The sequence below is a fragment of the Marmota monax genome, unplaced genomic scaffold (assembly GCF_021218885.2).
Source record: "Marmota monax isolate L192 unplaced genomic scaffold, Marmota_monax_Labrador192_F-V1.1 WCK01_AAM20220418_F8-fsc00013, whole genome shotgun sequence".
Taxonomy (NCBI): domain Eukaryota; kingdom Metazoa; phylum Chordata; class Mammalia; order Rodentia; family Sciuridae; genus Marmota; species Marmota monax.
Genome location: NW_026692202.1, coordinates 22,381,894 through 22,408,096, shown reverse-complemented (window position 1 = coordinate 22,408,096; position 26,203 = coordinate 22,381,894). Strand labels below are relative to the sequence as shown.

The 26,203-nt window shown below is 34.3% G+C and overlaps 1 protein-coding gene across 8 annotated transcripts in view; it reads right to left on the bottom strand.

The window, feature by feature from the left end:
* Window positions 1-26,203, bottom strand: part of Snx14 (sorting nexin 14) — a 120,712-nt gene that overhangs the window by 92,747 nt on the left and 1,762 nt on the right. For 5 of the 8 annotated variants that reach the window (XR_009225887.1, XM_058575822.1, XM_058575825.1 and 2 more), the window contains exons 2-6: window positions 12,919-13,039; window positions 10,834-10,910; window positions 10,674-10,752; window positions 5,934-5,977; window positions 3,629-3,716 (exon numbers count right to left, since the gene is read on the bottom strand). Coding sequence is in view for 7 of the 8 variants with exons in the window: in XM_058575822.1 (XP_058431805.1) it covers window positions 3,629-3,716; window positions 5,934-5,977; window positions 10,674-10,752; window positions 10,834-10,910; window positions 12,919-13,039 (409 nt within the window). In the remaining variant the exon portion in view is untranslated. The remainder of the gene's footprint in view (window positions 1-3,628; window positions 3,717-5,933; window positions 5,978-10,673; window positions 10,753-10,833; window positions 10,911-12,918; window positions 13,040-26,203) is intronic. The other 3 variants (XM_058575823.1, XM_046431882.2, XM_046431900.2) reach the window with 1 other exon arrangement.

Here is a 26,203-nt window from a genome sequence, read left to right as displayed (position 1 = left end):
ATTGCAAAATAACATTACTCTTCCATTTATCCTTAGTCCCTTAGTACACAATGATTACAAATTATGGTGTTCTCATATTTATAAAAAAAAAAAAACAAGATATCTTAGTTTTCAAACATTTTACAAAATCTTGTCTCGGAATATTTGTGAAGATTTTCATTTGTAAGTTCCATTTTAGAACTGCAGGTCAGACTCAAAAGGCAAAATAATAATTTGTTAACTAAATTTTGATTTAAAAAATCCATGAAGCTTAAATTATACTTTGTTTTCACGATCCACTTTCAATTGACCTTATTTGGTCAAAGATAGAACATAGTAGTAGTAAGGTAACCCAGGCCTAATTCTTTTTTACTTTTACTACCTCTGACACTTTGACATAATTATTTTCCATGAAATTGACATTGTAATGACCCATTCATCTCTCAAGACAGTGATGCTGATAAAATTAGAAGAATACACAGCACAATAATTCAGAGAATGGAAGAAAATATTGACAAATCAGGTATCTGATAAAGAACTTATATCTAGAATATATAAAGAACTTTTGCAACTCAATAACAAAAAGACAAAATATGGGCAAAGTATCTGAGTACATATTTCTGCAATGAAATACATATCAAATGAAATCTAATACAGATTTCAGTCACAATGAAACACCACTCACAGTCACTAGAACTGGTAGAAAAAAAGGGAGAACCAAATCTTACAAGGATGTGGAGAAATCAAAACATTTATACACAGCTAATAATAATGTAAATGGTACAGCCACTCTGGAAAACAATATGGCAGTATCTCAAAAGAGTGAAACAGAGTTACTATTTGACCTGGCAATTATACTCCCAAATATATACACCAGGCATCTACCAAAAAATAAAAAGGCACCTTGTACACACATGCTCACAGGTTCACTATACCAAAAGGTCAAAAGAATCCAATGTCCATCACCTGAACAATGGCTAAACAAATTACGGCATATATAAACAAAATATAGTGCTATATTATTTGGACATGAAAAATGAAAACATGAGGGCTGGTTTGGCTCAGTGATAGAGTGCTCACCTAGCATGTGCGAGGCCCTGGACTCAACCCTCAACGCCACATATAAGTAAATAAATTAAATAAAGATATTTAAAAGAATGAAAACATGGATAAGACTATTATGCTAAGTGAAAGAAACCAGCCACAAAAGGCCACATATTATATGATTTCATTTATATTAAATGTCTAGAATAGACAAATCCATTGAGACAGAAAAGTAAAATTGTAGTTGGCTATGGCTGAGGAGATAAGTGTTGGGGTTTATGGCTAAAGAATACAAAGTCTCTTACTAGGTGATAAAAAATATTCTAAAATTGATTGTGGTTATGTTTGTACAACTCTGTGACATGAATATGCTAGAAGTCCCTGAACTATATACTTTAAATGGGTGAATTATATGACATGTAAATAATTTCAATAAAGCCATTATAAAATATATATGTCTCACACTTCAAGTATGAGGTGCTATTATTTTAGAATCCTATACGTTATCTCAAAGTCCAACAGAGCAGAATTTTCTATTAACTAATTCATTGTAAAGAGAACAAATATTTTAATTTTTTTCAGAAAAGCTATAATTTAAATGGCCTATCATCAATATCTGATATTTCTTTTTTTTAAGAGAGACAGAGAGAGAAAGAATTTTTTAATATTTATTTTTTAGTTTTCGGTGGACGCAATATCTTTATTTTATTTTTTATGTGGTGCTGAGGATCGAACCCAGCGCCCCGCGCATGCCAGGCGAGCGCGCTACCGCTTGAGCCACATCCCCAGCCCAACATCTGATATTTTTTACTGAATTGTTTATCAACTTTTTTCAAAAACCATAAATGCTCAATGCAAAAAAAAAAAAAATGGCAAACATAAAGAAGTGCAGATAAAAAAACAAAATTCAGCAATAGTCCACAACCACAATAAGTATTAACAGTAATAAGGACAAATATGTCCTTAAATACATACCAAATAAATTACTTTCCAGGCTCTTCCACTTACTATTTAAGATAAATATTTCCCATGTAAATTAGCAGTATTCTACAGAACAATGTTTCGTGGCTTATAGTTAGTATATATTATACGTACCAAAAGAATAATCCAATCAGTGGGTATTAGGTTTTCTTTTCAATTTTCCTTATTACAAATTATAATGAAATAAATCTTTGAATATATATTTTATACATATCTTTGATTATTTCCTTAACATATTATAAAAACAGAATTGACTTTGGGAATACACATTATTTTTGTTGGGGGTGGCGATAGTAGAGATTGAACCCAGGGTGCTTAAGCACTGAGTCACAACCCCATCCCTTTTTGAGAGATGATATTCTGAGTTGCTTAGGGCCTCACCAAGTTGCCAAAGCTGGCTTTAAATTTGTGATCTTCCTACTTCAACCACCAAGCTGCTGAGATTACAGACCACTGCCAAGTCTTAATAAAGATTACAGGCAATTTAGCAAGATTTTAAGCAACTTAGTAAGACCATTTCTCAATTAAAAAATAAAAAGGGCTGGGGATGTAACTCAATGGTAAAGCAACCCTGGGTTAGCTTCCCAGTATAAAATATATATATATATATATATATATATATATATATATATACACACATATATATATATTTTATACGTATATATATATACATACACACACACACACACATATATACAACATATGTAATTTAAAAATTAAGATTACCAAACTACCCTCAAATGTAAATTATACCAATCTGGATTTGCACTTGCTCTTTCCCCACAATCACCATTATTAGATTTTACATCCTTTTTTAACTTTCCCAGTCTGATAGGTAAAAGAATAGTACCTCCTAACAACTTACATTTGACGTGAGACAACCTATTTTCAGTTGTTCATTGGCTATTTTATATTTCTTTTCTGTGAACTGGTTGAATGTATTGCTCATTTCTCAAATGAATATAGAAATATTTATAAGAGTAATCTCTATTTTATTAATTAACGACAAGTATATATTAAATCATTGTTAATGTTTAATCCTATTGAATTGACAAAGCAGTAGTAGATAAGTGTGTGTCTACAGTCAATATAATATAAATATATACATATAGGCAAAGACCCAAACATATATAAAATATGGCTCAAAAAATTTTTAAGGTAGATTTTTTTTTTTTTTAAAGAGAGAGTGAGAGAATTTTAATATTTATTGTTTAGTATTTGGCGGACACAACATCTTTGTTTGTATGTGGTGCTGAGGATCGAACCCGGGCCGCACGCATGCCAGGCGAGCGCGCTACCGCTTGAGCCACATCCCCAGCCCTAAGGTAGATTATAATCAATAAATTATTATAGATTACTATAATTCAATATTCATTTAACTAAAACATGATTTTTTTTTCCTATAGTTAACATTTCATTCTAATTTCCACAAACCAAGTTAACCAAACATTAAAGCAAAACTGATCAGTGGATTAAAAGTGATTTATTAATTTTTTAACCTAAAATATGAAAAGTGAAGAAAAATTAATATATGGCATAAGAGAATGTAAAAGTAAGATTTAAAATAATCTTGTTCATAGTGATAAAGTCCCCAAGCCCCAAATTTCTCATTATAAATATATACCTTGTGAATTCTTCGTATTAAAACAGATGCAAAAAATCGTAATGTTATTCTCAGTTCGTCAACAAAGGATTCATCATCCGTCACATCCCTTCAATTTAGGAGAAAAGTAAACATTCAGAAGTTCAGAGAAACGCAGTTTTACCTTCTTGAAACTGAGAAGAAAAAAAAGTCCTCTTTTTTTTCCTTTTACTGTTGCTATTTGTCTTTTTATTTACAAATAATGCATTCAATTGCACAATAGAAGAAATAAAAAATAAAACACCACTCATAATTTTAATACTATGACATAATCAAGATTAACTAAAATGTAGCATGTATTTCCTTGCAGACATACATGTGTACATAGTCTTTTTTTATATATAACTAAGATCATCTTCTAAGCATCACCAAAGAAATTTGATACAAAAAAATTTGAGTGTAAAATATTTATGATAATATAAGTGTAAAAGTTTTTTTGAATGTGTGCTCTATTTGAAAAAGAAAATAAACTGAAATGCAAACATTTTTAAACCAAAATTTTGATATCATCTGAAGTGATATCTTTCATTTTCTTAAAGTCTTGAGGTCCCTAAAAGAATTAAAGCATTTTCCTAATCAAAGGCATGAAAGGTATATATAATGGTGACATCCTAAACTTGAAGATGGTGCTGTTAAGTCCCTTAACAGAATAAGGAAGACAATAGTAGCACCCATGCCTCTATTTTACTCAGAAAGCAGATATTACAACATCAATGGCTACACTATGGAGAAAATACAAAGCTTTAACAATTGGAAATACAACCAGATTTTACATCTGAATAGTCCTAATTAGGGAATGAGTTGAATACAACCAGATTTTACATCTGAATAGTCCTAATTAGGGAATGAGTTGAAGTAAGGGCATCTTCAAGTAAGGATTCAATTTATAAAAGGCTTCATATCATCAGCTTTGTTTTAAATGATAAACATTCCAGCTCCATATTTAAGACACAAGTTGATGTTAAAAAAAAAGAAATCATAATATACAGGAAAAATTAATTTTCAGGAAAATATGGCATATGACCTACATATTAGAATTTTCTTAATATGGTTATACTAGATGAACTCAAGTAGTAGCATTTTTAAAATAGAATATTAAAAATATACTGAATCAATATAAAATTAATGTAGATGTCACTATACATTATAAGTCATATAGGCTTATGTGTTCAAATAGGTAGCTAAACATGTTTTATTTAAGGAAATGTTTATTCATTAAATGAATATGTTGTATCTCTCTGATTCTCACACTATACATATTTTTTTTTCCAGATCTAGAATATTTTCTATGTTCTGCAAGATATAGAGAAAAACAATTTTCTTATTTTGGGAAAAAAAAACATGGTTGATTTTTCTAGGGAATCTACTGAAATTAACTTTAAATTTAATGAAACATCTAAATTATAGACTCCCCCCACCCCAGGTATAATTATTTAAAATGTGAAAACTGTGTACAAAATTATTAAATTACTACATTTTGAAGTGATAAAAAACTCTACAAGTTCTTTTCTTTAAAAAAACAGACTAGGGCTGCGGTTGTGGCTCAGTGGTAGAGGGCTTGCCTAGCAGGTGCAAGGCCTTGGGTTCAATCCTCAGCACCACATAAAAATAAATAAACAAAATAAAGGTATTGTGTCCAACTACAACTAAAAATATATACATATATATTTAAAAAAAAAAAAAAAAACAGACTAAGCCTGGCTCAGTAGTGCACACCTGTAATCCCACTGACTCAGGAGAGGCTGAGGCAAAAGGATCACAAGTTAGCTAGCCTCAGCAACTTACTGAGACCCTAGCAGGTCTCAGTATGTATGTATATGTATATGTATATATATATATATATATATTTTTTTTTTTTTTCTTTTTTTTTTAAAGAGCTGGGACATACTCAGTGATAGAACACCTATGGGCTCAATGCCTAGTACCACCAAAAATAAAAGCATTCAGTCAAAGGCTTTTATTTTTTTCCCTTTATTATCTTTAAATTATTAGTTGATTTCCTACATCAATGATTTTTAACTAGGACCAACTATGCCACAGGTAATATTTGATAATCTCTGAAGACATCTTTCATAGTCAGGAAGGCAAAGGAAATAAGAAGAGGTCAGAAATGCTGCTAAATATCGTATTATACATAATACAGCCGGGCCCCCCACCATGACAAAAATTTGGCCCAAAATGTCAAAAACTGAGGAATCTTAGCTTAGACTGAAAATACATCATTAGCATGCTTAACTTGATGGTACTCACTGTATTAAAGAAGAAAGATCTTATAGAGAGAACATACCTGTACCATGGATAAACAAAGTTTTCCAACACTAACTCAAGAACCTGCATAAAAAGTATTTTTTTAGAGAAAAATAAAATTAATTAATTCTGGAAAAACAAAATATAGAACTTAGTAATATATGTATTACCAAAAACAAATTTAATTATCTCAAATATTGACAGTAATATTATACTTTCATGATAAACTACACATTTCAGCCTTACAAGGTTATGAGAATCCAAAAATAAAAGAAAGACTGTAGCTCAGGGATGGAAAATGACTAGTATGCAAGTGAACCCTGGGTTCTTTTCCTGGTACCATAAATTAAATAAAATAAAATTGTTACTGACTCCGATCCTTCACTAAACCAAAAAAAAAAAAAAAAATGTTCTATGGAAAGAAGAAAAATAACAGCTTAGATTTTTGCATTCTTAACTTTCTCTATAAGTTGATATTCTCAAAATAAAATGAAGAAATAAGTAGCTGAGACTTCTATAAGGGGTCAAAAATATGTGTCATGATTAGCTTTGACAAGATAAAAGTGACTGGAAGGAAACATGAAGGGGAGTTTTGGAGAGCTCATTATGTTCTATTTCTTAATCAAATATAAATTACATAGATATGGTAACTTTTTAAAGATTTTAGCTATATGTTTAAAATCAGCATATAAATTAAATGTGAAAAAGTAACAAAACAAAACAAACCCTAAATGTTAAACCTTCCATTTCTTGGATCAGGGAATAGCAACATATTGTAATTTTTATAAGGAGTTACAAAAATGAGCAGTAACTTTAAAAAAGGCAACAGGAAGGGAATGAAACAATATATCTTGCCAATATACCTTCCAAGTCAGACCATACACCTCATTAGGCAGCAGTAACAAAAGTTGTTTATTCTATAACTTGAATATTAAGACAATGATAATTTGGATTTTTTTATTACAAAAACTAAGTATTATCATATTCACTGGGAAAAGAAAATATATATATATATGAGAGAGAGAGAGAGAGAGAGAGAGAGAGAGAGAGAGAGGGGAAGATATAACAATGAATAAGATACAGAGGGAAAACTAGAAAAAGTTTCTAGTTTAACCTTTGGTCCTCTTTATTCCCCCCTCATCCAATGACCAAATCCCACTGATCTTACATCCTACATAGTTCTCTTCTACAGCCTCACTGTGTCCTCATCTTCTTATCCCTTATATTGCAGCAGCAGACTCTAAATTATTCTCCCTTCTTCCAAGCTTGCCCTCCTCCACTCTCCATAGAGGTGCCAAAATGATCTAAAATATGTATTTGACTACATCACTCCTTGCATGAAACCCGCAATCTATCAAGCCACAATACATGAAAGAAAAGTGGAACTACACTTGATTTTGATGGGGAATGCTCTGCATGCCAGCTTCCTTTTCACCTCCCACAGTATCCTGAGTCACATCTGAAACTCTACTTATACAAGTTTGAAAATCAATGGCTTCCAGGGTCAATCAATCAAAATTTCATCATATAGCTCTTAAAAGTCTTTATATTTCTAAAGAGCTATATAAAATACTTGTTAAGAACTAACTCAGACCTGCCTTTTTGACTGAGTTCTGCTACCAATCAGATATGAATCTTGAAAAAAAAAATATTAAATTGTCTAAATTCCAGTTTATCTTTGGTAATATCAATAATAGCACCCTCTTCAAGGCTGGGTGTAAATTACACGAAATAATGCATGTGCATAGCACAGGGCCTAATATACAGTAAGTATACCAATAAATAATCACTACTGAAATATTATTTCCTCATTGCCCACATCCTCCCTCACATCCTCCCTCACATTTTACCCTCCAGCTTCCTGAATGCTCAACCTGTTTCAAGTCTTGAGGGCTCCACCTGATGTTTCCCACACTATCAGTCTGACAAACTTTTAGTCATCCTTCTCACTGTTGTGTCAACAGTTTTGCACTTCCTCCTTTACACCAATTCTACATGTCGTACATTCCTTCCATTATGAATTGCACTCCATTCTACTGTAATTAGCTGTTTATGTGTCTACCTCCCCTTCTGACCTGAAGTTCTAGAATAGAAGAACCAATCATACCTTATTTCTCTTTTTATCCCTAGGCCTACCCCAGTTCCTGCCTAGAGTAAGATCTAAAAAAATGTTTAGTAATGTGAAAGTTTTTGAGCAACAATATGTGGGGATTGAACTCAGGCATTTAACCACTGAGCCACATCCCTGGCCCTTTTTTATGTTTTTATTTTAAGACAAGGTCTCATTAAGTTGTTTAGGGCCTTGCTAATTTGCTGAAGCTGGCTTTGAATTTATGATCCTCCTGCCTCAGCCTCCCGAGTTACCGGAATTACAGCCTGCGCAACTGCATCCAGCAGTTCTTTCAGTTTTGAAGGAACAAATAAAGTGTTAAAGACACAAATAATACTCTTGCTAGAAATCAACAAAATAATAATGTAAATCATTCCAGTAGGCATATTTTTAAAAAGTAAAGAGAAATATATGAAATTTTATAATTTTATGTAACCCAATACATCTAATATATTATTTTAACATGTAACCAATATGAAAAAAAGAGATAATGGCTAGTAGCTACCATAATGGTCAACATAGTTTTAAATCAGAAAATCTTGGAAATCAAAAATGCCTTAGAGAAGCAATGAAAAAGAAAAATGCCAAGTGTTTGGCACTTGAATGCCATTTATATTTAGTCAAAGAAGGGTACAAACTGAGGTAAGAAAGGACAGTTAGGCAAGATTCAGATCCCAAATGCTATTAACTACTTAGCATTAAATTTAATTCAATACATATTTATTAGCTACCAAAAAGATGTGACCCCAAACTTGGTGCTGTGAAAAAATAAGACCTCTATTCCCTACCTTCAGTGACTTGTCAAGAAGACAAGTCTCTAAAACAAATAACTAAAACTTGTACATTACCAAAAAGGAACATGTAAAATGTGACTAGAACAAAGGTAATAGAATGCATTTTCTACTCCTATGTTATGTAGAAATAGTAAAAATTATCCCATTTCTTTTTTTTTTTTTTATTTTTTGTTTTGTTCTTTGTTTTAGGTGGACACAATATCTTTATTTATTTTTATGTGGTGCTGAGGATCGAACCCAGTGCCTCGTGCATGCCAGGCCAGTGCACTACCGTTTGAGCCACATCCCCAGCCCCCATTTCTTATTTTACCCTTCAGTCAATGTTAAAACTAGGATCATAATTCAGGAAGATATGCATTTGTTCCCTGAAGTTCAATGCTCCTTTGAGAATTATAAAATGGTATTGCTACTTCCCTAACACGAACATGTCTGTTTTTACAGAAGGTAATCAGTAACTAGGTAAAGCAGGGCTCTCCATGGCTAAAATGTCTATTTAAACTTGGAATACAAGTTAAATTGGGAATAGATTATTATTCAAACTGCTTATTTTGTAATAACTATCTAGCCCAAAACTCATTAAGTGGTATACACTGACATGCTCTACGATTAAATTTTTTAATACAAATATCTAGAAATTTTTTCCATAGGGATTGAATATTTTCTGTTTGAGTACACACAGTTATACAGCAAGTAATATTTCAGTCAATGATGGCTCACATATATAACAGTGGTCCCATAAGATTATGAAGAACATTAAAAATTCCTGATACCTAGCGAGAACATAGCCATTGTAGCACAATAAATTACTCACATGCTTGTGGTAATGCTGGTGTAAACAAACCTACTACAATGACAGTCATAAAATAAGTATAGCACATGTGAATATGTACAGTATACAATATTTAATACAAAATAAGCAACTATGTTACTGATTTATGTATAAATTACACTGAACTGTTTTTTATATTTATTTTTTAGTTTTAGGTGAACACAATATGTTTATTACATTTTTATGTGGTGCTGAGGATTGAACCCAGTGCCTCGTGCGTGCTACGTGAGCGTTCTACCACTGATCCACAACCCTGAACTTTTTTTGGAGATGGGTTTCACTATCTTCGCCAGGCTGATCTCAAACTCATAAACTTATAATCATCAGCCTCTTCAGTAGCTGGGGACTACAGGCTTGAGCTACCACACCCAGTTTATACTATACTTTTAATCAAAATTTATTTTTATTTATTTTGGGGGGAGGATACTAGGGATTGAACTCAGGGGCACTCGACCACTGAGCCACATCCCCAGCTCTATTTTGTATTTTATTTAGAGACAGGGTATCACTGAGTTGCTTAGCACCTCACTTCTGCTGAGGCTGGCTTTGAACTCGCGATCCTCCTGCCTCAGCCTCCCAAGCCCCTGGGATTACAGGCATGCGCCACTACACCCAGCCTACTCCTTCATCTTATAAAAATAAGATAAAAATTTTTACTGTACAACAGCATGCAATATAATGCTGGCAATAGCCTAATATGGCTCATACTTACTGTATCTCTTGACTTCATCAAGAGATCACGTCCAATGACTAAACTATACCATTTAGGTTTGTGTAAGTACATTCTGTGATATTGTCACAATAATGAAATTATCTAATAATGCATTTCTCAGAACATATCCCCATCCTTAAGAAAGACATGACTAGGCTGGGGTAGTAGCTCAGTAGTAAAGCATTTGCCTAGCATGTGTGAGGCACTGGGTTTAATCCTTAGCACTGCATAAAAATAAATAAATAAATATAGGTACTGTGTCCATCTACAAGTAAAAAAAAAAAAGAAAAAAGAAACACATGACTGTAGCTGGCAATAGTAATTAAATGAATTACCTCTGAAAGAGATGCATCAACCTTAGAAGAAATTTTCAGGTCTAGCCATGGTTGGTAGTTTTCAAGTAGCAAAGAAGGCCTAAAAAACCATACAATTAAACCACTTGTAATTTAATAATGCAATTAGAAAGATCAACAAATAAAAAAGTATTTAACTTACCTATGTCGTTTACATTTCACTTTACCACAAACAGCACAGCTATGACCTTGTGGAAATAATTCTTGAAGTCCTAACTGCTAAAAAAAGAAAATTGAAGAGGGAGATTCATCTTTACTTTATGTATCACTTTTACTACAGATAATCAACTTTTCAACAGTTTTTCCACTCAATGTCTGTTTAACAGTGGTACCATTCTTTACAATAAAAACTACCGGCTAAACTGAACTGCCAGCAAAGAAAAATACCTAATGAAATACTTCACAATACCTAAGCCAAATCCAAGGTTAGAATTAAAGTCAAGGGGCTGGGGATGTGGCTCAAGCGGTAGCGCGCTCGCCTGGCATGCGTGCGGCCCGGGTTCCATCCTCAGCACCACATACAAACAAAGATGTTGTGTCCGCCGAAAATTAAAAAAAAAAAAAGAAATATTAAAATTCTCTCTCTTTCTCTCTCTAAAAAAAAAAAAGGAAAAAAAGAAAGTCAAATGTTATGACCACTTATTAAAAAATTCAACCTCTATTTGAATGAGATACTCTACTGCAAAGGCATAAGAAAAAACAATTTTGTTTCTCCAAAACCTTGAATTCATTGAGGGAGAACCTAAGTGATGACTAGTCAGGTTCCTGACCAAATACAGGGCATACTTTCAGCACTCGCCTCGCAAGTGCAAGGCTCTGGGTTCAATCCTCAGCACCACATAAAAATAAACAAACATATTGTGTCTAACTACAACAAAGAAAGAGAGAGAGAGAGAGAGAGAGGAAGGAAGGAAGGAAGGAAGGAAGGAAGGAAGGAAGGAAGGAAGGAAGGAAGGAAGGAAGGTTGGTTGAGTAAGACTTGATGTTGTCCCACCAGGAGTTGCAGTTGTCTACAACAAAACAGTCATCTACTATGTGTTAGGTCCTGGATTCAATCACCAGCAAAACACACACACACACACACACACACACACACAGAACAACAAAAAAAGATACTGCACTAAATCCTGATCTAGAGACCAGAACCTTGCCTTTCAGAGATTTACTATACCACCACCTTTATTGAATTTCAGAAAAACAAATGATTTTCATTAAGCAAACTGAATAATTACATCTCTGTTTCTGTGGTGAACACAGACATGTATAAAATTAACAGGGTTAGAGGGCTTGCCTAGCATACAAAAAGCCCTGGGTTCAGCACAAAAGACAAGAAAAAATTAACAAGGTTAGATTATTTAACACAGAATTCCCTAAGTCTGTGACTCAAAATCTCCTGGAAATCTTTTAACAGGTTTGGATTAAAAGTCTCTAACCCAGAACTATTCAATCAAAATCTGGTGGTGGGGTTCAGAAATATTATGTATTTTTTATATATCTTTTCTTCTCTCAACTCTGCCTCCCTCCCTTTCTTTCTTTCTTCATTTAGTCTGTTTTTTTTCTTTAGTTGTAGATGAACACAATGATTTTATTTTATTTATTTATATGCGGTGCTGAGGATCGAACCCAGTGCCTCACATGTGTGAGGCAGGCGCCTCTACGACTGAGTCACAGCCCCAACCCTCAGAAATATGTATTTTTAAAGATGCCCCAAAAGATTCTACTGAACAACCAGCTTTGGGAACCTCTGTTTTAACTTACTGTCCTGCTAGTTAATATTTAGTTTGAAGACACTCCAAAATTATGGATCCCAACTTCCTGAGAAATTTGTATTTTCATTTTAGGCTCTTCTTGGAACTATATACCTTAAAAATAGGCCTAGGGATATAGCTCAGTGTTGGAGTACATGCTTAGTATATGCAAGACCCCAAGTTCAATACCTAACACCAAAAAAATAAAAATAAATATACATATATATATACACAAATATACATATATACACATATTCCCACATGGGGGTGTATGTGTGTGTGTATACACATACACACACACACACACACACACAAAGTAAGCACAAATAAATTTCATTTTGAAATTTTTCTGACAGACTTCATGCTTTCTATTATTAAATAATAGTAAATGGATTTTTAAAAATCGTTTGTTTTCAACAATAAATATTAAACAACATAGGGTCATACATATTGACTTAAAAATAAGAACACAATTTTACCTTGGGTTTGTATTTTATTGTAAAGAGTATATTTGGTAGGAGAGAATCAGGTCCCAAGGAACAGTAGAATGTTACAACTCCAGCAACAAATGACCAGAAGATCATTAAAACATGAAGATACCTTAGAAATAAATGAAAGTAATTATTAGAATCAACGAAAATGTATAAAGTTATGCCTTCATTGATTTAACAGGTATTTGTTAAGCATCTACCAATCAGAAAAAAAATTTCCAGTGACAATTAACTTTCTATAATGTAGCTATTAAATATAATAATCATAAAATGTAGGCTGTTAAAAGTATCATTTAATTTAAAGTATAAAGAAGTATAAATTCTCAACATTTTATAATTTAGTACCTGTGTTGTCATATTTGACTAACCTATACTACATTCTTCCAGAATACCTTCTAGTGGTATATTCATATTCCATCAAAACTTAAATTAAAAAAAAAAACTTTTTTACTCAGTACCTAAATTATGCTAGACAGTGCTAGGCTCTGGGAATACAGCAGGGTACAACACTGCCATGGTCTCTATTTGCATGGAAAACACTGCCTAGTAGTGGTAACAGGTAGGTAAACAAGCACAATGCAATGAGATCATGTGCTTGATTTTATGACAGAAAGTATATGTGATATGAGAGCACCACAGGCCAACAACTTAACCCAAATTTGAAAGGACAGAAAAGCCTTTTTTAGATAAAGCAACATGTATAGAAAAATTTGAAGAGTGTGGGCCAGTAAATGAACAAAGGAGAGCAGGATAGATGAATGAGGGACTAGATAAGAGCCAGGGAACTCAAATTTAAGAAAACCATGTGAGCTAAGGTCTGAGCAGTTTCAAGGAATAAGTCGCTTTGAGGGGAATTTTAAAAAGCAAGCAGGGGGCTGGGGTTGTGGCTCAGTGGTGGAGCGCTTGCCTAGTATGTAAGAGGCCTTGGGTTCTATTCTCAGCACCACATATATAATGAATAAATAAATAAAGGCCAGAACATAAAAAAAAGACAATATTAAAAAAAAAAAAAAAAGCAAGCAGAAACCAGATGATACAGTGTTATATAGTAAGTCATATCAAGGAGTCACAACACACTAAGACATGCAAAAGTAAAATTAAAACAAATGTAAATGAAGTTACAGAAGAAAAAAGTGACTGGGAATGGCAACACTGCTGCCAACTCTGCCGCTATTTAAGATTCTACATATGTAGCTAAAGGAACTTAGTGAAGTTAGTAAACAATAAGGAAGAAAGTGGTTGTAATGAAAGGATGATAATGTCCCAGAGGAAATGATGCTGGCAAAAATCTTTACATTAAAGAAACTTTGGAAATATTTTATGACATTAGATAAAACACTGGAAGTGAATTCAAACACAAGAGTAGAGCAATTCACCTAGAAACAGAAAAGATGCTCACTCCATATCCTAAATACTCTTGACATATTTTTACATAAAAGTGAACACCATGAAGTGGGATCCAATCACAGTCTAAGCTCCTCTCATGACAGTAGAAATGTGAAGCTCTAATAATACTGACATTCACATGTTCTGCCTCTTGAAAAAAAAGGTAACAAGAAGAGAATGAAGTCACACTGCAACAAGGAGAAAAAGGGAGAAGAAAGTATTGGCAGTATTCCAAATCCTGTTTCCATGTTTCTCTGAGGCACAGCTAGGCTCTGGTTATTTTTACACTTACAAAATCTTTCAATAATTCTCCTCTTTGCCAAACCAAGTGTGAGATGAGTTTCTCTTACCTACCATCAAGAATCCTGAGTACCCTGGATGCGGTGGCACATGCTTGTAATCCCAGCGGCTTGAGAAGCTGAGACAGGAAAACGGTAAGTCCAAAGCCAGCCTCAGCAATCACAAGGTGCTAAACAACTCAGTGAGACCCTGTCTCTAAATAAAATACAAAATAGGGCTAGAGATGTGGCTCAGGGGTCGAGCACCCCTGAGTTCAATAGCCGGTACCAAAAAAAAAGAATGTTGAGTAATACCAAGAAAACAATAAAGAGTTTTAAGAAGATGTTAAGAAGGGAGAGTATTAGATTAAAACCACTTTGGTTGCAATCTGGAGAATGGCCTAGCCTAGAAATGTGCAGGCTAATTTAAAAGCTTTTGCAATAATCTAGGAGAGTCAATGATGGTCTGCACTACAGAAGAGACAGAAGAAAAGAAGCTAATTAAGTTGAAGACATAGCTCAGAGGCAAAGCACTTGCCTAGCATGTGAGAATTATTGGGTACAAACCAATACCACACACCCAATAAAAGAAACAAAGGTAGGAAGAAAGGGAGTGAAAGAAGTTTATACTTTTGAGAGACATTGGGAAGAAAACAAGAGGACTAAAGTATATGTAAGTAGAAAGGAGAGGTTAAAAAAAAATCAGAGTCCTTTCAGGTATCTTAATATATGACACAAGAAAATATTTCATAAGTAATTAAATATTGGGTACTCTAAATAGCCGCACAAAATATGGGTTAAAGACAAAGGAGTTGGAATTATAAGCATAAATATCACTGAAGTAACAGGAATAAATGACATGACCAAGGAATTAAATGCAAAGTTAAAAAAGAAGAGAGCATAAGACATTTAAGAACTAAGCAAAGGAAGAGAAAATTATAAAGGAATCCGGTAATTAGAAGAGTTAGGAAGAAAACCAAAGTCAAACAAGTTACCAACGTAAAAAAATCTCATCAGAAATAGCAGTGAGCAATATGATCAAGTATGTTTAAATAAAGTAAGAGACAGATTAAGAAGTCTCCATTAGCTTTGGCAAGAAGAGGCACGAATGAACTAGGCAAAAGCAATTCTGGTAGAACAGCAAAGGACTATGATGGATTGAAATAAGATGGAGGTGAAAAAGTAGATTTGGTAAATATGGACTTTTCTTTCTAAGGAAAGAAAAATTAAGATGGTGGCTGGAAGGGATTATGAGGATTCTTGAACAATTATATGGTACATATTTTACATATAATTTAACACCCCCCACTGAGACCAGTGTCCATATCAAAAACTAATAATTCTGGTTGGGCACAGTGGTGCACACCTAAAATCCCAATAGCTAGAGAGGCTGAGGCAGGAGGATCGCAAGTTCAAAGCCAGCCTCACAAATTTAGCAAGGCCCTAAGCAATTTATTGAGATCCTTTCTCAAATTTTTTAAAAAAATTTAAAAAGGGTTAGGGATGTGGCTCAGTAGTTAAGCTCCCTTGGGTTCAATCCCCAGTACCAACATAGATTAAAAAAAAAAAAAAGAAATTAATATTTCTGTAGAGAATCACATGAACAATATATAAAGTCTCATGTTTGTTCAAGTTAGTTTATTTCATAAAATGTAATTTAGTACCAAACTTGGGGGGGGGGGGGAATGACTTTGTTAGATCTTTTATGAGTTCAGAATTACAGATTAAGAACTATTTTGCTAGGTACAGTGGTGTGTGCCTGTACCTGTAGTTCCAACAACCCAGGTCACTGAGGCAACAGGATTGTTTGAGCCTAGGTATTTGGAGCCAGCCTGTACAGCATGAGCCAGCCTGAAACCTGTCTTGCAAAAAATATGTATATAATATATATATTTATTATATATATATTTACTATTTATATTATATATTATATATGTTATATATTATATACTGTATATATAATAATTATGTATAATTATATTGTAAGTATATATAATATATATAAATACAGTATAGGCATATTTATATGCCTATACTTAGAATGAATGAAAATAAACTCTATATGCAATATATGTAAACTATAACTAAAGTAGGCTAAAACAAAGGTATTATTTAAGATGAAAATTTATGGCTTTAATGTATTAACCCCCAAATCTACAGCTTTAAAAGCATTAACCCCATGGTTCCAAACCAGCTTATAATGCACTAATTTCTTTTGTCATTGTCCATTTTATTGGTTTCTGTATTTCTTTAATATTCCTTTCCATTTTGTATTTAGATTTACTCTTTGTTTATATCCCCAACTTTTTAAATGTTTAGCTTGTTGGCTTTTCAGTGCTTCTCTGTGTCATATCCAAGAAGACTGCCCAAATCAGCATCTTGGAGCTTTTTCCCTAGAGGTTCCTCTAGTAGGTTTATATTTTTTGTTATTACTTAGATTCACTTTTAGTTGAATCTTGTATACAAGGGGAGATAAGGGTCCATTTCCATTTGTCTGCTGTGGATAGATAGTTTTCCCAGTACAGATGTTAGAAGAAACTGTCCTTTTCCCATTGTGTGCTCTTGGCACCTTTGTTGAAAATCAGTCGACCATAGATATATGCGTTTATTTCTGGGCTCTCAATCCTTATTACTTGATGTGTCTTGTTTTGTGCCAGTATAATGCTTTCCAGTTACTATATCTTTGAAATAAGGGAGTGTGATGCCTCGAGCTTTATTCTTTTTGTTCAAAATTCCTTTTGCTATTCAAGGTCTTTCATGATTTCATACAGATCTTTGAATTGCTTTTATTTCTAACTCCAAAAGCACAGCCAACAAAAATGAACGTAAACAATGGGATTGTATCAAACTTTAAAGCTTCTACACAGCAAAGGGAAAAAAAACAACACAGTAAAGAGAAAAACCTATGGGATGGGAGACAATATTTCAAATCATATAAAATTTAGTTCTAATAAGGAGCTAAAATCCAAAATATATAATATATTCAAATAACTGAACAGCAACAAAACTAATAACCCAAGTGAAAAATGAGCAACAGATCTGAACAGATAGGTTCTTTTATACTTCATTCATATTTCTCAAAAAGATTTAATGGTCAGTAGTCATATGGAAACATGCTCAATATCACTAATTACCAGAGATATACAAATAAAAACTAGAATGAGATATCACCTCACACTTATTAGAATGACTATTATCAAAAACATAACAAGTGTTAATGAAGACAGGGAGATAAAGGAATCAAGTCTTCCTTTGATGGTTTTCCTATTATCTTACTATAAAATAAAAGTAATACATCATTTAAAAAGTATTTTGGGCTGGGGATGTGGCTCAAGCGGTAGTGCGCTCGCCTGGCATGCACGCAGCGCTGGGTTCGATCCTCAGCACCACATACAAATAAAATAAAGATGTTGTGTCCGCCGAAAACTGAAAAATAAATATTTTAAAAATATTCTCCCTCTCTCTCTCTCTCTCTCTCTCTCTAAAATAAAGTATTTTAAAATAATATATTTAAGTCTACTACCATAATGGAAAAAAAAATCAAAGTAATGAAGGCTCTTGATCTAACATAGTTTACACAGAGGCAAACCAACATGTCCAAACACATTAGAAGGACACAATCAGCAGAAGTCAGACTATAGAAAACTCTACAGAACAAATAGCACAGTTTCTTCAACTAATAAATGGCAAGTTTGAAAAAAAAAAAAAAAGAGGGGAAAGCAACTTTCAGGTTAACAAATCTTATTTGCATCTTAATTTAATTAACTGCAAACAGCTGTAATGAATAAGAAGTCATTTGATGGACTGAGTAAAGGAAAGATAAATGATACAGCAAATCTAGTAAAATAATGATCAAAATCTAAGCAGTACATAATCAATTATTTACTGTAAAATTACACTTTGCTGTATATTTGAAATTTTTAATCATAAAATATTGAGGAGTTCTAAGAAATTCAGAAAAATCTGAACACTAAATGAGCATTTCATGCTAAGAAATTATTTCACACAATAGTTAATAACAGTATGTTGTACACCTGAAAAATTGCTAAGAGATTTTGATGCTCTCACCATAAAAAATGATAAGAATGTGAAATTATGTACATGTCAAATAGTTTGATTTCACCATTTTACAACATATACATGTATCTAAAATATCAGGTACACAACAACTATATACAATTTTTACTTGTCGGATACATATACAAATTACTTTAGGAAAAAGTTTTTTTAAAAAGGAGTTAGGCTGGATGTGATGGCATACACCTGTAATCCCAGTGACTGTGGGGGCTCAGCCAGGAGGATAGCAAGTTTGATGCCATCCTGACCAACTTAGTGAGATCCTGTCTTGAATTTTTAAAAATGGGCTGAGGATGGAGCTCTGAAATAGAGAGCCCCTGAGTTCAATACCCAGTTCCAGGGACGGGAGGCGGGGGAAGAGGAGGAGAAGGAAGAGAAGGGAAGAAAAAAAAGTTACTTTAGGAGAGATCCAAGATGGTGGAAAGGTATGCTGCAGACCTCAACTCCTCTGCAGTTTAGAATCTAAGAAGTGAGAGAACAGGGTGAGAGAGGGAATGCACTGATTCACAATACTGGAAGGTCACAGATTTGGGAATTCTGGTTACTATAAAACAGGAAAAAATACGTTAACTGGGAAACAGCACCTGCACCATCTGAACAGGTTTGAGAGATGGGTTAACAAAAAGAGAAAAGGGGAGAGATAAAGTTGACAAGTTTATTTTAGAAATAGCAGAAAAGAAAGTCAGACTGAGTTAAGGTGAGACAGAAGATGCAAAGCCACCTGGTGAAGGAGAAGTATTCTACTTTTCTCTATTTTTTGGTAGAGAACTGTGATAGGCAGCTACTTTTGCAGACTACATGTAAGTTGTAGTTGGGAAAGTGATTAAATCTCTACAATTTCATTAGACCTGGATAACATCATAGGGAACACTTTGACATGCCAGCCAGCCAAGTACATTTGTAGTGCGATCACTATGAGCTCAATGTGGCCAAGACCTCCTCCTACCCACCCCCTGGAGTCAGCAACAGTAGTAGGAGTGGAGCAGAGAACAGTACCCAGCACTTCCAGAGAGTGCAGTACCTAGGGACCAGCATGCACACCTCTACCACTGACCCTCTTTTAAGTGCCTCTGCCAGGGAGAGTGGCACCTAAGGAGCAGTATGTACCTCTGCAGTCACTGAATTCCCCATCAGAAGATAGAGGCACTATGCCCTAAATGCAGCCTAGCAATCTGGCCACCAGCAAGCACCTCAGCTTTTGCCCCATGATCCATCCACCACCATGTGCCCCCACTACACACCAGACATTGGCCACACCCTGAGCCTCAGCTTCCAGCTGCTGTCTCTTACCCAAGTTGGTGGACCACCTCAAGCCTCTACCATGTACCATCTTGCCCAAAGCACTGAAAACTATAAGAGAAACTTCACATCAATTTTTATACATAGAAGAGCATGCAAAAAAAGTGTCTCCATTTAAAAAATCTCAGCAAGGAGAAAACAATCTTTTAATGATTATTGTTGAATTAGATGCTTCATATAAAGTATCCTGTTGTGTCTTCTCTTATTAATTTTTTTCATGGTTTCAACTAAATTTATGTACTTTCAATTTTTTAAATGGATTTTTTCTCAATACCTCTTTGCTTTCTTTTCATCTCCATTCCCTTCCCTTCTCTTTCTGCTCATTTTCTTGACTTCTTGTCTTCCCCTACACTATTTTCTTTGTTCTTTCTTTTCTTTTTCCCCTTCTTCCAATATAATTTAGTATTAAGTAAACTATCATTAATGCTTAACTATTCATCCTATTCCATATTATTTCTCACCCACTTTTCTCATTGTTTAGTAAAGTTGTAGAGATCATAAGCAATAAGCTTTTTAATGTATGTTAATGTATTATTTGCTCTTAAATTACCACTATTACTGATGGATATTTTTTCCTCTCGAAATAGTGCTGGTGGTTGAACTTAAGCACTTTGATAATGGTAACTGTGTTGGCGCTAAGGTATAACCCCAACCCAGGGTTTATCATAAAGAGATAACTACTCACCAAAAGACTGTCACATAAAAAGAAAAAGAAGACAATCTCATGAGGAAACAAGCCAAAAGGACACCTCCAAAATTTTAAAACTTCCACCCCACAACAACTGAAATCCATATACAGTGAAGCTAGTGATATGCTGAACAAAGACTTCAAAGAGTTTATTGTTAAAATGATCAATGAATTAAAATATCTAAGGGATGAAACTATGGGGGAAAATATGGGACATGAAAGAGTACTTCAATAATGAGATTCTGAAAAAGAACCAACCACAAATCTTGGAAATGAAAAACAAAATAAGTCCAATAAAAGCTCAGCTGAAAGTCTCTCCAATAGATTAGATAAAGTAGAAAACAGAATTTCAGAGTTTGAAGACAAAGTGTACATTCTGGAACACTGAGACAGATCAAAGAGAGAGAGAGAGAGAGATTAAGAGAGAGGAAGGAAGGAAGGAAGGAAGGAAGGGAGGGAGAAAGGGAGGGAGAAAGGGATGGAGAGATTAACTATAATAGCCAAGAACTCTGGAATAGCATTAAAAGACCTAAATTAACACTCATAGGTACTGAGGAATGTTATGATTTGAATGTTATATGTCCCCCAAAAGCTCACATGTGAAACAATGTAAGAGGGTTCGGAGAAATGATGGGGTTGTTAGAGTTTTAACCTAATCAGTAAATTAATCCTGATAGGGATTGAAGTAGTAGGGTGGGACTGGAGGAGGGGGATATTGGGGGCATGACTTTTGGTTATATATTTGTATCTGGCAAGTGGAGTCTCTCTACTTCCTGATCATCATATGAGCTGCTTCCCTCTGCCACACTCTCCTGCCAGGATGTCCTGCCTCATTCCAGCCCCAAGGAATGGAGCCGGCCTTCTATGAACTAAGACCTGAAATCATGAGCCCTCAAATAAACCTTTCTGCCTCTATAGTTGTTTTGGTCAGCCACAGCAGCAATAAAGGTGACTAAAACAAGGAAGAAACAAATACAGGATAATGCCTTTGATAACCTGTTCAGGGAAATAACAGCAGAAAAATTGCCAAATATTAGGATTAAATGGACATCCAGAAACTGGATGTATCTAGAACCCCAAATAGACAAGACCAGAAAATAACCTCTCCATGACACATTATAATTAAAATGCCAAAAATCCAACAGAAGGAAAAGAAATTTTAAAAACTCCAAAAAAGAAATGCCACATCACCTATAGAGGGAAATCAATCAGAATAATAGATTTCTCTGGAGTTAGAGAAACAGAGAGAGAGAAAGAGAGAGAGAGATAAAGTCCAGAGAGCTTGAAATGACATATTTCAAGTCCTGAAAGAAAATAACTTTCAACAAAGATTGCTATATCTAGCAAAAATATGAAGAAACTAGGGATAAGAGCTTACCTTCATATCATAAAGGCTATATATTACAAACCCAAAGCCAAAAGCATACTGAATGCACAAAAACTGAAAATATTTCCTCTAAAATCAGGAACAAGATTTTGCTGGGCCAACACTGCTACCACCACTGCCCCACTGCCACCACTGAACCTCTGCCTGCTGCCACCAAGCCACTGCTGCTAACCCATTGCCACTACCACTACCACCACCATCCAGAGGTCCAATGCTAAGGTGACTACAGGTTTGAAACCACATAGCCATCTCCACCGGTTACAGCATGGGAAGCCAGGATGCCAGCAGATTTGCCACGACTGCCATCTCCAGGCATAGCCACCTCTATCTAGGATGCTGGCGAGGACCTGAATGTCCAGTGTCAGGGTGCCTGTGGGTTTTGCTGTTCCTGGGGGAGTGCTGGTGACCACCATCTTCCTGCTTCTTCTTAGGGTCACTCCTCTGTGTGAGTGTATCTCTGAAGGTCTCTCTGCAAATTGGAGCAGCACTGAGATCTTGGAACTGAAATGTGGCCAAGTCTGGGGTATCTGAAGCCCAGATCTATGGGACAGTGACCGGGTCTATGTGGGCTGGGCTGAGCCTCATAATCCTGTAAGAAGATTCTCAGAGATAAGGCTGAGAAACTTTTGAATGCCAACAGAGACAATTCTTCAATTTTCCATCAAAATTTATTTTATTTTATTCTCTAACATCTCTACCATAGGTATTTTCATTCATCAATTTGCTGAGGACTGAATGGTGTTTGGCAGTTTTGTTGTGTATTCTTTTTTTTTTTTTTCTTTATATGTACTCTTCCTCTCTCTTGTTTGTTTTACTGGATTCTCTTTCAACCTTTCCTCTAGCTCATAATCTCTGTCAGTTCCTCTTCCACTCTTCCTGTGGATTTTTACTTTTAGCTACTCTCCCCCTCCCTCATGAACATCACTTCCTACCCTATTTCTGTTCTCTCTTTATCCACCATTTGAAATTATAAATGCTTTTAGCAAATTTAGTTTACATTGTAGACAATAATTGAACTCATCTTTCTATTCATTGTGAGAAAACAGGAGATGTCTTAATAGGAGCTATTAGATTTAAAACTGTATATTGTTTACACTCGGTATTGTTATTGGTCCCCCTGTAAAGGTGAGGTACTGAAAACCTTCAGGGACAATATAAGTCTACAGGTTAGAATCTGTACTGGCTCAGATCCTCACTAATAGATGGGGAAGACACACAAACAGTATGAAAATACAAGGGAACAAAGTGCCCCAAACAAAGATGCTCCAATAATAGAATCCACTGACAACACAGTGGAAGAAATGTCCAAGAAGAAGTTTAGACTGTACATGGTTAAACTGATCTGAGAAGTAAAGGATGGTTTAAGGAATGCAATCAAAGGGAAAATAAAGAAAGTGAAAAGTAAAGAGTTGTACTAGACAAAGGTACCAAAAACATGCATTGGAGAAAAAATAGCCTCTTCAACAAATGGTGCTAGGAAAACTGGAACTCCATATGCAACAAAATGTAATTAAACCCATATCTCTCACCATGCACAAAATTTAGCTCAAAATGGATCAAGGACCTAGGAATAAAACCAGAAACCCTGCATCTAACAGAAGAAAAAGTAGGCCCTAATCTCCATCATGTGGGATTAGGCCCCAACTTCCTTAATAAGACTTCTGTGGTGCAAGAATTAAAATCAAGAATCAATAAATGGGATGGACTCAAACTACAAAGTTTCTTTTAAGCAAAAGAAACAATCTGTAGGGGAATAGAGAGCCTACATCTTGGGAGCAAATCTTTACCCCCCACACATCAGATAGAGCAATAATCTCTAGGGTATATAAAGAACTCATAAAGCTAAGCACCAAAAAAACAAATAACCCAATCAATAAATGGGCCAAGGACCTGAAGAGACACTTCTCAGAAGATGATGTACAATCAATCAACAAATATATGAAAAAAATGTTCATAATTGCTAGCAATTAGAGAAATGCAAATCAAAACTATTCTAAGATACCATCTCACTCCAGTCAGAATGGCAGCTATTACGAAGACAAACAACAATAAGTGTTAGTGAGGATGTGGAGAAAAAGGTACACACATACACTGCTGGGGGGACTACAAATTGGTGCAGCCAATATGGAAAGCAGTATGGAGATTACTTGGAAAACTGGGAATGATACCACCATTTGACCCAGCTATCCCCCTCCTTGATCTACACCAAAGGACTTAAAAACAACATACTACAGGGACATAGCCATATCAATGTTTATAGCAGCACAATTCACAGTAGTTAAACTGTGGAACCAAACTAGATGCCCTTCAATAGATGAATGGATAAAAAAAAAAAAAAAAAAATGTGGCATATATACACAATGGAATATTACTCAGCATAAAAGAGAAAAAAATCATGGCATTTGCAGGTAAATGGATGGAGATGGAGAATATAATGCTAAGTGAAGTTAGCCAATCCAAAGAATAAAATAAAAATGCTGAATGTTTTCTCTCATATAGGGAGGCTGATTCATGGTGGGGTAGGGAGGGGGAGCATGGGAGGAACAGACGAACTCTAGATAGGGAAGAGGGGTGGGAAGGGAAGGGAAGGGGCGGAAAGGGGCATGGGGTTAGAAATGATGGTGGAATGTGATGGACATTATTATCCAAAGTACACGTATGAAGGCACGAATTGGTGTGAATATACTTTGTATACAACCAAAGATATGAAAAATTGTGCTCTATATGTGTAATAAAAATTGTAATATATTTCATTGTCATATAAATAAGTAAATAAGCAAAACATAAGAAAACCTGCTAGGGTATTAGAAGTGTTTTATATTTTGACCTATGTTGTAGTTATATAGGTGGTCATATTTAAACTTCACATAACTGTACAATTACATGTTCTGTACTTTTCTGCAAATTGTATACCAATTTTTAAAGTGGACCCAAAGTACCTATTTTCCAGTATTGTGTGAATAAATGAGACAAAATCAATAACTGCTAATATTTAATGAGAGCACATCCTCTGTACTGAGCACCATTCTAAGCACTTTCCATTAATTCACTTAATTATCAAAATAACCACATCATGTAGGCACTACTATTATCCCTATTTTACAGATAAAGGGACTGTGACAGATATGTTAGATAACTTATCTGAATCAAATCCCACAGTCAAGCTTCATATTCAAAACTTTCAACCACAAAAATAAATTACCTCAACAATTAATGAAAACTCTTACCACAGTAACTGGGACAAATAAAATATTTCCAGTGTTAGCTATTATTACCATTATCATTATTAGGATTAACTTAAAATATTCCTTATTACAACTATAAATGGCCAATAAACAAATTATATATTTTTACCTATATTCTTAGTTTATTCCAACAGTATTATAAAGGAAAGAACATAAATTCACATACATAAAGTATGTTATTCTCCACTCCCCCCAAAAGGTCTGAAACTTATATCCGTTAATCCTTCCAGAGATAAGACTCATAATCTTAACTCATATTGAAAGAAAAATGTATATACTAAATAACAGTGAAAAATGTTTAGGAGCTAAGACTATACAAGAAAAAAATAATTTTAAAAAAGAGTATTACTTTAAGTTTAACCATGTAGAGTGAAGTTTCAAAACTCCATATGAAGTTCACATTTTGTTAATCAGTAGAAATTTTAAACTGAAAATCCCTTTTTTTACAGTTATTTCTAAAAATAAACTGGTGAAATTACCACTTATTTATTGAGCATATCTTTTTATTTCTTCTAATTCTACTGTTATGCCTCCAAAGATTTTTATCTATGTGTGTCTTACACACACACACACACACACACACACAATTTTCTAATTTTTTCAGAATAGATGCACCTAGTACTCCCCTCTCCCAACTCTCTGAAGGGACCAGATTTTCTTATATAACTTTCCAGAGACAGTATAAGCATACTGTGTGTGTGTGTGTGAGAGAGAGAGAGAGAGAGAGAGATACGTGTATTACATGTATTTTAAAGGAAATCACCCATATGTGCTATATTTGATCTTAGCCAAAAGGCAAAGATGCAATCACACATATCACAAGAAGGCACTTTATATACACTGTTTTTTTCCACCTTTTCAAATATTTTTCCTGGGAAAAGGGTACCAAACCATTCTGTTATTCAAAGACAGT